General features: G+C 39.3%; 1 protein-coding gene across 1 annotated transcript in view; it reads left to right on the top strand.

Annotated features, from left to right (window-relative positions):
* The window catches only part of SPAG17 (sperm associated antigen 17), a 230,426-nt gene that overhangs the window by 195,210 nt on the left and 20,852 nt on the right, over nt 1-14,364 (top strand). Inside the window, exons 36-43 of the mRNA XM_061119929.1 lie at nt 751-933; nt 2,035-2,148; nt 2,895-2,940; nt 4,832-4,931; nt 5,151-5,198; nt 8,342-8,441; nt 9,074-9,176; nt 10,819-10,950. Of these exons, the coding sequence (XP_060975912.1) occupies nt 751-933; nt 2,035-2,148; nt 2,895-2,940; nt 4,832-4,931; nt 5,151-5,198; nt 8,342-8,441; nt 9,074-9,176; nt 10,819-10,950 (826 nt within the window). The remainder of the gene's footprint in view (nt 1-750; nt 934-2,034; nt 2,149-2,894; nt 2,941-4,831; nt 4,932-5,150; nt 5,199-8,341; nt 8,442-9,073; nt 9,177-10,818; nt 10,951-14,364) is intronic.

Genomic DNA, 14,364 nt, shown 5'->3' on the forward strand with positions numbered 1-14,364 from the left:
GCTGAGTTTTAAGCCAACTTTTTCACTCTCCTCTTTCACTTTCATCAAGAGGCTCTGTAGTTCTTCTTCACTTTCTGCCATAAGGGTGGTGTCATCTGCATATCTGAGGTTATAGGTTATTTCTCCCGGAAATCTTAATTCCAGCTTCTGCTTCATCCAGCCCAGCGTTTCTCATGATGTACTCTGCATATAAGTTAAATAAGTAGAGTGACAATATAAAGCCTTGATGTACTCCTTTCCTGATTTGGAACTGGTCTGTTGTTCCATGTCCAGTTCTAACTATTGCTTCTTGACCTGCTTACACATTTCTCAGGAAGCAGGTCAGGTGATCTGGTATTCCCATCTCTTTAAGAATTTTCCACAATTTGTTGTGATCCACACAGTCAAAGGCTTTGGTGTAGTCAATAAAGCAGAAGTAGATGTTTTACTGGAACTCTTTCTTTTTCGATGATCCAATGGATGTTGGCAATTTGATCTCTCGTTCCTCTGCCTTTTCTAAATCCAGCTGGAACATCTGGAAGTTCACAGTTGGAACATCTAGACAGTTGGAACAACTGGAACATCTGGAAGTTCACTGTTGAAGCCTGGCTTGGAGAATTTTGACCATCACTTTGCTAGCATGTGAGATGAGTGCAATTGTGTGGTAGTTTGAACATAGTGTCTACATAATAAGTGCACAGTGGAAGAAAAAAATCTAATGTTAAAACATACTCATTTCTTTGATGGTGGTTTTGCTTATTTTGGTAACAGAAAAAAACTCCAGGACCTCCATTTGGCACTCAGATTTGGAAGGGCCTTGACATTGGCTCCAAACAGTTAGTGAACACTCCAGCCCCTATACTGAAGAGCCCCAATGTGCTACAGATACGCCAGTTCATTCAGCATGAGGTCATAAAGAATGAGGTGAAACTGAAACTGCAGATTTCCCTGAAGGTAATGGATTGCAGGTAACCTGACCAAAAGAATCAGGAACAGGGCAACCATTCCTCTTGGTTTCCTAAGGAACCTGAACTTACGGAATTTTACCAATTTTTATTTAATGCAACACATGATTGCCAATCTTCTAGTGGGTAGGAGGTTGAATGATGGAAAATACTTCATGGTTCCCATAAGGTAGAGGAAGTATTGAGGCTCCAAAGACATTGAGAAGATAAGTATCTTTTAAATGTGATTGCAATATCGTTGTCCTCCTTTCTCACTCTATGGAAAACTGATCTAGTAACCTCTGGAAAAAGGTAGAACTGCATATTAACCTGATACTTGTCCATAATGTAAGTTACTTCCTAGTTTTTCTCCTTCTGTGACCAGGCATATTGTATTATATAACACTTCTTGAGCATTTCTGACAGACTGCTGGCTGTCTGTTTATCAGCGGCAACTAGTTACCAGTTGAAAATGGGAAGCAATGGTATTCCCTGAATAATCTTCATTCTTCCATGGAAGAAAAGGATTCTGTTAGTCTTTGGAAGCAACCTGAGATTTTGTAAATATGTAGTTCACTGTGTAAGCATGTCTGTAATGTCTCACTGTCAGCTGTGTCAACGCTCTCAGAACATGTGTCAGATGTGTTTAGTTTATGGTTATATATCCAATACCTGGCATACAGCAGGGGGCCGTTATTCATGAAAATTCAAGTATTTACAGTTTTCAGCAAAGGCATGAACTGAGCAACTTACATTCATAAGTATCATCTTAGAGACTATACCTGCAGAGGACTCTAGAAATCACCTATCCCAACTCTGTCCATTTTATTGATGAGGACACTGAGTGGGAAGCTGGGCTTCTCTTGAGGTCTTCAGACAATTCTAATGGCCTGTGGCTCTTATAGCTTTACTCTTGAGTTTTTCAGGTCTTTGCTAATTAACGTACTAAGGAAAAGCCTTTCCAGATTGCTTGACTAGTAGCTGGTTGCTGAACATTGTAAACTTACATATTATTAACCTTTTGTAATATTTCCAGTTGATGTTAACTATTTTGTATCTCTCTCTACCATACTTCTGTGTTTTATTGATTTCTTTTATTCTACTGATTTAGGATTATATAAACCATATTCTAAAGAAAGAAGATGAGTTGCAGGAAATGACAGTTAAAGATTCCAGAACTGAGGAGGAGAGAGGCAATGCTGCAGATCTCCTCAAGCTGGTTATGGTGAGAAATTGTTTTCTATTCCAGTGTTTTTTACTTTTGTTTCAATATTCAATGCACCAAGACAAAGTATTGTAAATAACAGCTATTTCTGTCACTTTTATGAAGCTTTTATTCCCTCCTTATAATTTCGTATTTCTGTAGAACCCTGATTCCTTACATGTATCGCATTTTGTAAACGCTTTTTGAAAGAAAGTGAAAGTGAAGTCTCTTAGTCATTTCTGACTCTTTGTGACCCCATGGACTGGCCTGCCAGGCTCCTCCATCCATTGGATTTTCCAGGCAAAAATACTGGAGTTGGTTGCCATTTCCTTCAGGGGATCTTCCTGACCCAGGGATTGAACCCAGGTCTCCCACATTGCAGGCAAACTCTTTTACCATCTGAGCCACCAGGGAATCCCAATATGATGCTTTTTTAGTCTCTTTCTTAACTGATAAATAATTCTGAAGGCTCTTAAATAAAAGTTTTTATTGTCTTCAGAGAAGCTGGCATTCATTGAAATGTATGACTTAATAAATGAAATTGGAAGGAGGAAAAAGCAATTTCTACACTGAAGTATAGAATGATTTCCACTTTTAGAAATTTGCTAAATGAAAGAAATGACTAAAAGAAAAATCACTTTTTGTATCAGCATTAAAAACAAATTCATTTTATAGTAGTTTCCATAAAAGATCAATTTGCATACAAACAAAGTAAATTTTGCATGTAATACAATAATTACTGTTAAGGAACTCTCTCTTCATTTCAGTCTTTCCCTAAAATGGAGGAAACTACAAAAAGTCATGTTACTGAAGGTAATTATACTTTATATTTTTCTGTAAAATAGTTATAGATTTCAAAGGAGTAATCTTAAATACACTTCTCAGTTATTCTCTCATCTGATAGCAAAGTAGCGTATACATATTTCTGTTGGCATATTGGCCGTGTTGTACTTTAATGACTTGTTTATATGCTTTCCTGTCTAAATTGTGAGAGTCTGAAAACCATGATTGCCTCAAATTCATTTTTATCACATGTTGAGTGAAAAATGTTGACATTTGGCTTTTAAGTTAGTCTCAACTTGTATTTAGAACATAGCAAACATCCAGGAAGGAAGCAGTCAACCAAATAACACTCTACCCCTAACACACACAGACACACACACAAAACTTTGGAGCAACTACATAGGTACAACAGAAACCTTGCTGGGCTTTACACTACATGTAGCCCAAGCAGTCTACTTTCGGGAAGCAATTTATCTGGGGCTATATACAGCCCCAGCGAACTCGGTTATTTAGTTTCATAGTTCATAGGAGATAAGCAGTGGAGAATTTTTGTGGTTTGGGGTTTTCTTTTCTCTTTTGACTATAAGACAAAAGTCAGAAACCGGCAGCCACGGGCTCCGTTCAGCCCACAGATGTGTTTTGCGTGTCCTGCATGGTGTTGGCTTGCACAGTTGTGGTGTTGTTTTGTATATCTGAGTCTTCCTCTACTGTACAGTGACATGTGGCTGAAGATGATTAGCGGCTGTCCCTCCAGGATTGCCATGGACAAAAGAACCCACCAAAGCCCCCAGTGTCTCCCGGTCCTTACAGTCTGTTGTTGCTCTTTTTGTCGGTGGCCTCTTACATCAGGGTTGCCAGATTTAACAAATAAAAATACAGAAGACCCAGTCAAATTTGAAGTTCAGAGAAACAACAAATATTTTTTTATTATGAGCAGGTTCCAAAATAACAAGGAGCATGCTTATACTAAAAAAAAAAACTGTTATTGCTTCTCTGAAATTCAAATTTGACTAGATGTCCTACACTGGTAACCCTACATTGTAGCATTTGAATTTTTAACCGCTGGTGTGAGGGAACAATCAGTGAACAGGTAAATGCACCAGTTGCCCATTAGTGAAGGATGAACCAAATGTATTTTTCAAACAGACAAACAGATGCAGGAATCAACAGTCTTGCATGTCTACAGCTGCCCTGACACATTAATAGTGGTGAAGCTAAGTCATTGGTCCCCAAAGTACTTCCTAAAGCACTAGTCTATGACATGGTTCCAGAGAAAAATGAGTTTTATGATAAAATAAGTTTGGATACTGCTGCATAATGCCTTATTTTCTTAGCCACAAGGTACATGAACTAATTAAGGGTTCAGAAAAGTCCTAAAGTAATGAAACATATTTAACCTTGTATAAATCAGTATTTCCTAAACTCATAAAACCATGGGATATGGAACCTTCCTTTCTTTTTTTTATCTCCTGTTAACATTTTGCTGAGACCATGTTGTAGAATAACCTCTGAGAATCACTGCCCAAATTATCAAACAACCATCATATTGTATTCATATTCTTGGATTCAGACCCTAAGATATCTTTTTAAAAACACAAATTCAGTAAGATATTTAATTTGGGGGAGTTTTGGTGCTCCAGATGTGAAGAAACTCAGGTAGAACACTGATTCCCCTGTTGATGTGGGACAGATGAGGAGTTTGCCACATTTTACATTTTGATTCTAAGATGTGTGTTTTCTAGAGGGATATTTCATAGAGCTACCTGGTTTCCTGTGATATTATAACTTGGCCATGGAAACTAGTAAACATTTGAGAAGCTAAATATAGGCTCTTAGAAAACATCTCAGATGAGTGAGTGTTGGTTGTGTGTTGTGCTGTCAAGAAGTGAAGGATAAAAGCTAAATCCATCTATTTTTAAAGTTGCAGCCCACCTAGCTGATTTATTTAAGCAGTCTTTGGCTAATGCTACAGAATATCCACCAGAAACCTTTGAGACAGATTTCCTTGAAAAGAAATTGAGGTAAGCTGATCCAACAATGTGTTCCAATCAGTAGTAAGGAAATGAGGAGGAAATGGGGATATAAGAGTATAATACTGGGGGTGATAATATCTAGGAATTCTTAGCCTTTCATCTTCCACGCTGTTAACAATTTATCCTGCAAGGGTGGTTTTTCTTCTATTGTCTGTAAGCAGAGAGCATTGCCCTTTTTTATCATATTTTTCCTTTTCTTTTACACAGGCACACAGAGACTACAAAGCACTGGAAAGAAAAGTTAGCTCAAAAGAGGTAATTCTATCCTGAAGTCTACATAAACATGTGAAAGGCCCAGCTTTGTGGAGTCATGGAATTTTAGGATGGGATGGTTTGCAAGGTCCTACCATCCAGGCTCCCACTGTTCTTAAAATCTCTGCTAATACATTTCTGCCCAATGGTCATTCATTGTTTGTGCAACGATGTTGTAATCCTTTTTTTTTTTTTTTTAATTTTTATTATTATTATTTTTTTTTTCCAGTGGGTTTTGTCATACATTGATATGAATCAGCCATGGATTTACATGTATTCCCAATCCCAATCCCCCCTCCCACCTCCCTCTCCACCCGATTCCTCTGGGTCTTCCCAGTGCATCAGGCCGGAGCACTTGTCTCGTGCATCCCACCTGGGCTGGTGATCTGTTTCACCATAGATAGTATACATGCTGTTCTTTTGAAATATCCCACCCTCACATTCTCCCACAAAGTTCAAAAGTCTGTTCTGTATTTCTGTGTCTCTTTTTCTGTTCTGCATATAGGGTTATGTTGTAATCCTTTGAGGAAACCCATTTGAGCATTAGGTAGATCCTCTCTCTGTCATAAGCAAGAAAGCTCTCATGTATTCCCTGTGGTTTGGTAATTCTAATATATTGATAAATATTCTAGAACTTAATGCAGAGCATAGTCTTAAACTCTCAAGGGTTCTTATAATGCACATGAGAAATGTACTCTAAGCATTATGTGTGCTGGTTTCCTTTCAGTCTTAGCTGAGGATTCCAACCCCAGCCCTCTTGCCCTAAAGAAAGGAAGCCAGATATATTTATTGGGTATACAGTAGTACATATTGTACCATTGTACACATTTGCATGGCTGCTCTCCAGAATGGCTCCCAGGATGAATATGCTTCTTAATAAAAACGTCTGGGTTGTGGAATATGTTGGAGAAGTGGTGAGATAAGAACTTAGGTCTCATGGGCCACCCCCCCATAAAACTAGAAGATATATACTGTCCTATAGAATATCCCTGAAAGGATTTCCAAGAGCCTGGTGACAGAGTCTGTGGGGAAGGAGTTTGAGAGGTTAGGGGACAGTGTAAGATGAACTTCCTTTCCATTATGTAGTCTTTTCTACTTATGTATACATGCATGCATTATCCATTCACATTTAAGTTTTTTTTTAAAATATTTAACAATTTTAATTTTAACCCATAGCTAGGTAATGGCAAGCCAACAAACATTTTTGAAGAAGAAGGTTCAACATGGAGTTAGATAAGTGTCCTAGAAAAGAGAAGGGCTAACAACATGGAAAATGGATGGGAGATGAGGGTGAAGGAAGGAGAAAGTTTCCAGGGTATAGGAGGTGGTCAACAAATGACAGATGCTTTGGAATAATTGGAAAGGAAAATGAAAAGACGAATTTGGGCTTATCAGTTGGAGGGTTTATTGATTTCTTTTGTGAGAACAGTTTTAAGAGAGTGGTGAGTAGTAGCTAGACTGCCATAGATTGATGAATGAATCCATTGAGGCAGTAGAGATTTAAAGAGAAATTCAAGTTGTTTAATAAGACAATTTCCATTCAGCCAGTATTTCTAGAGAGGCCATCTAGTATAAGAGAAAAAGCACTAGTCTTAGAGGCAGCAGACCTAGAATCAGACCTTCCATTTGATTATCTGGACTAAGTTCTTCCATTTGATTATCTGTAGACTGTATGATGCCAGCTGGCTGTTTTACTTCAGTAAAATTGACTTCAGGATTTCAATTTGCTTACCTATAAAATGAGGATGATTAGACTGCCTATTGTCTAAGACCTCTGTTAGTTCACTAACAGCTGACTTGCATGGGCACTAATCAAGATCACTGGCTTAAGGGCATACCCCCTGGGTTTTAATTCAGACTTCACCTCTTACTGGTGACATGATTTAGGGTAGGCTTCCCTGATGGGTCAGTGGTAAAGAATCTGCCTGCAGTACAGGAGACCTGGGTTCTATCCCTGGGTTGGGAAGATTCCCTAGAGAAGGAAATGGCAGCCCACTCCAGTATTCTTGCCTGGGAAATTCCATGGACAGAGGAGCCTGGCAGACAACAGTGCATGGGGTTGCAATAAAAGTTAGATACAATCTAGCAGCTAAAACTTACATGCACATTTAACTTCTATATGCCTTGATTTTTTTGACAAATAAAATGTAATTGTAAAGTACTTTGCAAAGTTTTCCTGGCATGCAATAAGCTCTGAAAAATGAAAATTATTTCAGATAGGGTTAGGTTCAGCTACATTTACAAATAACCACCCAATCAGTACTTTTACAAGAAAGAAGTTTATTTTTCCTAAGGTAAAAGAAGTCAGAGGTGGGTAATCCCTAGCAAGCAGTGCCACAATACCATCAGGAACTAAGATTCTTTTCTTTTTTCTGTTTCATCATTCTTGGCACATGATTTCCATCCTCAAGTCTGCTTCATAGTTGCAAGGTGACTGATGCAACTACAGCTGTTTCATTCATATTATAAATAGTAGAAGAGTTGAGGCAAGGACAAAGGGGAAACCTTCCAACTGAGACCTCTCTGAAAGCTTTCTGAGGCCCTACCCAGTGACTTCAGTCTGCATCTTACTGGCTATCCGTATATTTAAGGAAGGCTGGGAAGTATACTTTTTAGCTTTTTTAGTTAGACCATTGCCTTCCCCCCAATACAGGTTCTAGCATTGGAAAGATGGCTAGCAGGATTATTGTGATTGTTTTTATTTTACTTTGTGATCATTAATCTTATTATTCATAAGCCATTCATTCCCCAAGTTTCTGTGTATATTACCATTGCTACTGAAATTTTGGAAATCAGTAGAATTTAACTATCAATTAAACTTCAGAGAACTGGAAAGACAGGCAAAAAGGTCAACATGTGGTTTGTAGCCTTCTGAGATCAACTGTAAAACCAAACTACAAGCTGGTGTCATTATTTCCTAGCTTACGTGAAAGTCTAACTTCCAATGTAGGAAATGTGACTGATTCTAGAAAAAGCAGAAAATGAACTAAAACAATTTGACAGAAAGAAAAATGCCTGAGTTAATTCTTATCAGTTTTATTGTTAGGGATCTGCATTTTCTGTGGGATTTAGAGCTGAAACACAAGCAAATAACATTTAAAAATATTCTTTGTCATCTTTTGCATCATTACGGAAATATCTACCAGGAAGGAAATTGAAAAAACACAGAACTATCTAAAGGAAATTAGGAGCAAAGTAATATCGCCCTACTTCAAATCTGAACTGAGCCAGCTTTATCAGTCTCAGGTAATTGAATGTAATTGAATGAATCCTCATAAGAATTGATACAATGCCTATGCTATTAATGTAACCTACCTATCATGACACTGTTTCTTCCCTGCTTCAACCATCAACCCAACTGCCTAGCCCATACTCTTCAAGTCCATGTTTTCACAAGCATATGAGAGGGAAGTTCTTTGCCAACGTATTACTATAGCTCCACCACCCTGCCTTGCATTAGCACTATTAATTACATTCTCCCACCTCTATTTTAAGCCCTTTTGGGGGATTGAATTCTCCCTATTGATGATTACCCTCCGATAAATCCCATTTTGTATTTTTTCTTCTATTAAAATGTCCTCACTCATCAAACTCTAAAGCAAAAGGAGTATTGTCATGTGCTCAGCATTCCCTGTGCTTCTGTGAAAATTCCAAGTGCTATTATTTACCACAGGTGGCCTGACAAGAAAGTATGGGAAATCATGGGGAACAAAATCTAGAATTAAGTTACTCTCTTGAAAAACTTGTAGTTTACAAACCTTTTCCCCAGGGCCTTAAAAAACATGCTTTCATCACTCCTCACCAACCCAGTGTGCTTGTAGCAGTGGCCTTTCGGCCATGAGTTAAGTCTAAAATAAGTCTTTGGTTTTTCCTTTAAGTTTAATTATCTGGACACCCTTTCCAAAAACTTGCCTCCTTTTACAAAGAAAGACGAGGATGCAAGCAAAGAAGCCGCTCAAGATACATCCAGTCTTCCTCCAGGTGTGTGTGCATGTAGCTCTTATTCCTGTTAATGTAGAACATAGCCAGTTTCCTACCACTTTTTGTCTCAGTAATAGCTAATGATAGAACCCACTGTGACCTATGTATTACAGATTTGGCTGAGTTATATGAGGAAGCTAAGCTGTAAAAAAAATTTAGTTTTCATCCGGTATGCTTAAAATTTGCCTGAAAGTATTAAGAAGACCTTACTAAATATAAAAATCATGGGAGTATTGAAAGGTTGTAGAAGAATGGGGCGTTCATGAGGTCTCAAAATATCACCTCGCATATTGCCTACTAATTATAAGGTGAATTAATGGAGAAAGATGGCATTTCAACTTTAATCAGGTGATCAAGCTCCTACCAATTGCAAGACCACCTAGCATTAAGTGTTTTCTCATATAGCACAATACAGAGTTCCTAGGACCTGTGTAGAATTCTTGCCAAAAATCTTAACCAGAAATTCGTCAAAAGGAAAAAAGCCAAGAAATCCAGAATGTAGACATTTTATAAGACAACTGACGAACTCTTCAAAGAAGTCAATGTCATTTTAAAAATGTTAAAAGATGAGGTGATTGTTCTATATTAAAAGAGACAAAAGAGACCTGAAAACTGCCTGTAATACATACATTTTAGATGTTGGATTGAGAAAGAAACAGCTATGGAAGATATTTTGGAGCAATTAGTTGAGTCTGATTTAGGGACTGTATGAAAGGGTATTGTGGGATTACTGTAAGCTTTCTTGGGTATGGTGATGGTGTTGTAAACATGTAGTGGACATGTCTTCATTTCAGGAGATACATGTTGAAGAATTTAGGGATGAAATGAAATTTAGTTCTTCTCTTGAATAAACTGGGTTGTTAAAATAACCAAACAGAGGGATCTTCTGCTGTACAATGCAATACCACGAGCTCAGCTGCCTGGAATGAGGACAGCCAAGGAAAATACCTAATTACTGCAGCATTTGCAAGGCAAAGATTAAGGCTGGAACAAGGACTCGTAGACGTGATGGAGCCCAGTCAGGGATAAAGGCACCCTGGGCAGATGACACTAACCAGTCAAGCCTATCTTTCCATTGAAAGGGGGCCAAGGCCACAATATTTTCAGCATGGTCCTTCAGGCAGTTGCCACAATTTAACTAGGGTTGGCACACACATAAGTTGAAATGTATTTGCATCCTCAGTCCTTGAAATGTATACATTTAAAATTTGTTTCATATTGCACTGATGTCTTAGAGCACATTTTAAGACAGAGCTACATTTTCAGAGTAATAAATGGACTTAAGATTGGAAATTTTTTTAAAAAAGAAATGACAATTCAGTTACTCTTGCCTCGTAAAAGTAGGTTAAATTACCTGGTCTCTCTTTCATAACCCAAGATAACAACTGCTCTTTGGTCATAAGGCCCAGAAAGAACCAGCCAGCTCCTTGGGAGTGAGTCTTACAGACACTGTCCTGTTTGTTAATGGCAAACATTGTATCATATAATGAAAAATCCTGGCTCTTAATGGCTTGCTTCCATTTACTCTCTTTAAAGAAGGTGGGGGGAAAGCACTTTGTTCATTGTAATACACACATTAGTAGTCATTGTATCACTGTCCAAAATATCACTTTAAATTATTTGTTTGGGTTTTTTATTTCAGATTCCCAGAAAAATAAAGTGTCAAAACAGGAATCCTCAGATATACTTAGTGTTTCAAAATCAGAGAACCTTGAGGATACCAAGGAACCTGCTAGCCAAAAGCAAACTGAAAATTTAACAGTAGCTATCAAAGGTATGGCAGTCTACTGCTTTATCTCATTGCTTCTCAAAACTGAACATCATGTCTTTTTGGAGTACAGGAGATGGTCCTCAGGGCATGATTGGCAGTTACAGAAAAAATCCTAGTGCGTCATGGATTGTGAAACTGCAGGACTTTATAAGGCTTCTTAGCACATCAGAGTATCTCAAAAAATATTTTGAGAATGACTACAAGTCCCAGACTGAAGGAAAGAAATGACAAATTTTTGAGATTCATTATTTTATTTCTCCAATTTATTTTGATTCATTTATTATTTTATGCCTCATGGTTCTAAGAGTTTGTGTGATTTACTGAAAGTCAGGAACCCAGTAGCTTTGTTGAGTCATGAGTGGCTTGGTAGTTGGACTTAGATTTACCTATGATTTCAATACTTCTTTGGCCTGCAGGTGCTGCTGGAAGAGAAACATCTGTCTTACACAGTGTGTCATCTTATTGGGGTAGCAGAAACTCAAGTGTGGAATACCACAGAATAGTTTCTAGTTCCTGTGGAGTCACGTTACACTGATTTAACTGAAGTCAGCTGAACTAAATATGATTGGGAAAGAAAGAAAGGAAGGGAGAAAGAGAGGGAAGGAGAAAGGAAAGGAAGGAAGGAGGGATAATTTAAATTGTCTAGATAAATTTGCACTCCCTGATTCCTGTGGGTATGTTCCATTTTGAAAGTGAGGAGAGGATCAGTTGATGGGTCTTAGTCACCTCTTACAGAAGCAACACCTTGCTTCATTTATGAGTCAGAACTAAGAGATTTACCTTATGCAAGCCCTTTTGCTTTCCTGACTCTAATCTTATGTCTCCTGTGAGGTTTGTTCATTTAGGAGGTGACTTACTCATTGCCCCGTGGAGACAGGAATGGCAGCCCACTCCAGTATTTTTGTTTGGAGAATACCATGGACAGAGGAGACTGGCAGGCCACTGTCCATGGACTGGCAAAGAGTCAAACATGACTGAGTTTCACTTCACTTACTCAATGTCAGGCACTGTTTTAGGCATGGGAATACAGCAGTTAAGAAGCCAATGTCCTATGCAGCTGAACATACTATGAGCAGACCTAGACAATAAGTAAACAAATAAGTTCAGATGGTATTAAGTGGTGTGTCACATAATGTAACAGTATAACGTATGGAGAGTATCTGAGGAGAGAGATACCATTCAGTTAGAGGGTTAGAAGGCCCTTCTGTGAAGGGACATTTGAGCTGAGACAACAGAGGCAAGAGGGAGGCAGCCATGTGAAGACTGAGGGAAAGGAATATTCCAGGTAGTGGGAACAGCAAACATGAAGGCCCTTAGAGGAGAAGAAATAGAAATAAAAAGAAGGCACGGACCTGGAAGAAAATGGGCATTGGAACAATCAGAGGAAGATGAGGTCAGAGAGAGGGGCAGTAGTAAGATCCCGTGAGGAGTTTTGAGTTTTATTCTAAGATGTGAAAGGGAAAATGACTCAGTCATGTCCGACTCTTTGCGACCCCATGGACTATACAGTCCATGAAATTCACCAGGCCAGAATACTGGAGTGGGTCGCCTTTCCTTTCTCCAGGGGATTTTCCCAACCTAGGGATCAAACCCAGGTCTCCCGTATTGCAGGTGGATTCTTTACCAGCTGAGCCACAAGGGAAGCCCAGGAATACTGGAGTGGGTAGCCTATCCCTTCCACAGAGGGTCTTCCTGACCCAGAAATCAAACCAGGGTCTCCTGCTTTGCAGGTGGATTCTTTACTGAGCTATCATTCTAAGAGGAGTTGTAGTCAAACCTCACCAGAAGGTTTTGAGCAGCAGGGTCATTATATGATAAGCTTATGTTTTAAAAAAGATCCCTCTGGCAACTGGGTGGACAATGGCTCATGAGAAGGGGAAGGGGAGGACTGGAGAAAATGGAAGCAGGGAGGAAGCAACAGAGGATATTTGTGATCGTGGACAGAGACCTGGACTAGGGGCTCAAGACAGAGGTGGTGAGAAGCAAATTAATTGGAAATATATCCAGTGTATATATGTGTGAGTGTGTGTGTGTGTGTGGGTATCGGAGGTAGAGCCAGCAGGGCTTGCTTGTTGATCAGACGTGGGGCTGAAATAGAAAAAGAATCAAGGGGATTCCTGGGTTAACTAATGTGACCAGTTGTGAGGCTGAGAATTGGTAGTTGCAACAAGTTTCCAGGTGATGCTGATGTCACTGATACAGGATCTTGCGTTGACAACCACTGCCCTACGACAAACTCGAGAATGTAAAATCAGGCAGAGAAGGAGCCAGTAAAGGCAACTAAGAAGAAAAAGCCAGCAAAATAGGTGGAAAATGGGAGTGTGAAAATCACTAAGTGTTTTGAATATATTAAATGCAGGTGGAGGGAGTGGTGTTACTAAGTGAAAGGTTTTTGGTTTTGTTTTAAATTAGACTTAGTAGGGACTTCCCTGTTGGTCCAGTGGCTGAGACTCCATGTTCCCAGTGCAGCAGTCTCAGGTGTGATCCCTGGTCAGGGAGCCAGATCTCACATGCCACAACTAAGAGTTTACTTGCCTCAATTAAAGATCCCATATGTGGTAATGAAGATCCTGTATGCTGCAACTAAGACCCAGCACAGTCAATATAAAAATTTTTTAATTAAACATACCAGTAGAACATATTGATTTGCTAAATGATGATAATTCTGCATCAAGAGAGAACTTGTGATGCAGGAGAAGGGAACATCATTGCAGGACAGCAAAGTGTTAAAAAAGGTGAGAGACCATGACCTTTGGGGCAGACCCTGAGTCAAAGCTATGGTTTTTCCAGTAGTCGTGTATGGATGTGAGAGTTGGACTATAAAGAAAGCTAAGCACCAAAGAATTGATGCTTTTGAACTGTGGTATTGGAGAAGACTTTTGAGAGTCCCTTGGACTGCAAGGAGATCCAACCAGTCCATCCTAAAGGAAATCAGTCCTAACTGTTCATTGGAAGGACTGATGCTGAAGCTGAAACTCCAGTACTTTGGCCACCTGATGTGAAGAGCTGACTCATTTGAAAAGACCCTGATGCTGGGAAAGATCGAAGGTGGGAGGAGAAGGGAACGACAGAGGATGAGGTGGTTGGATGGCATCACCGACTCAATGGACATGAGTTTGAGTAAGCTCCAGGAGTTGGCGATGGACAGGGAGGCCTGGTGTGCTGCAGTCTGTGGGGTCACAAAGAGTCGGACACAACAGGGTGACTGAACTGAACTGAACTGAACTGAATGGCAGAGTTGACCTTGGATGTGAGTAGGGTCACCTCATCCACAGTGACAGGAGAGAGGAGAAAGAAAACAGGTACATGGGCGGGTGGGTTGTGGTTTGGTATCAGGAAGGTGAACCAGTATGATGTCAAAGGAGTGGATGTTAATGAGAGCATAGAAAACCCATTCCAGAGAAACAGGAAAGCAAA

This window comes from Dama dama, chromosome 20 (assembly GCF_033118175.1).
Source record: "Dama dama isolate Ldn47 chromosome 20, ASM3311817v1, whole genome shotgun sequence".
Taxonomy (NCBI): Eukaryota; Metazoa; Chordata; class Mammalia; order Artiodactyla; family Cervidae; genus Dama; species Dama dama.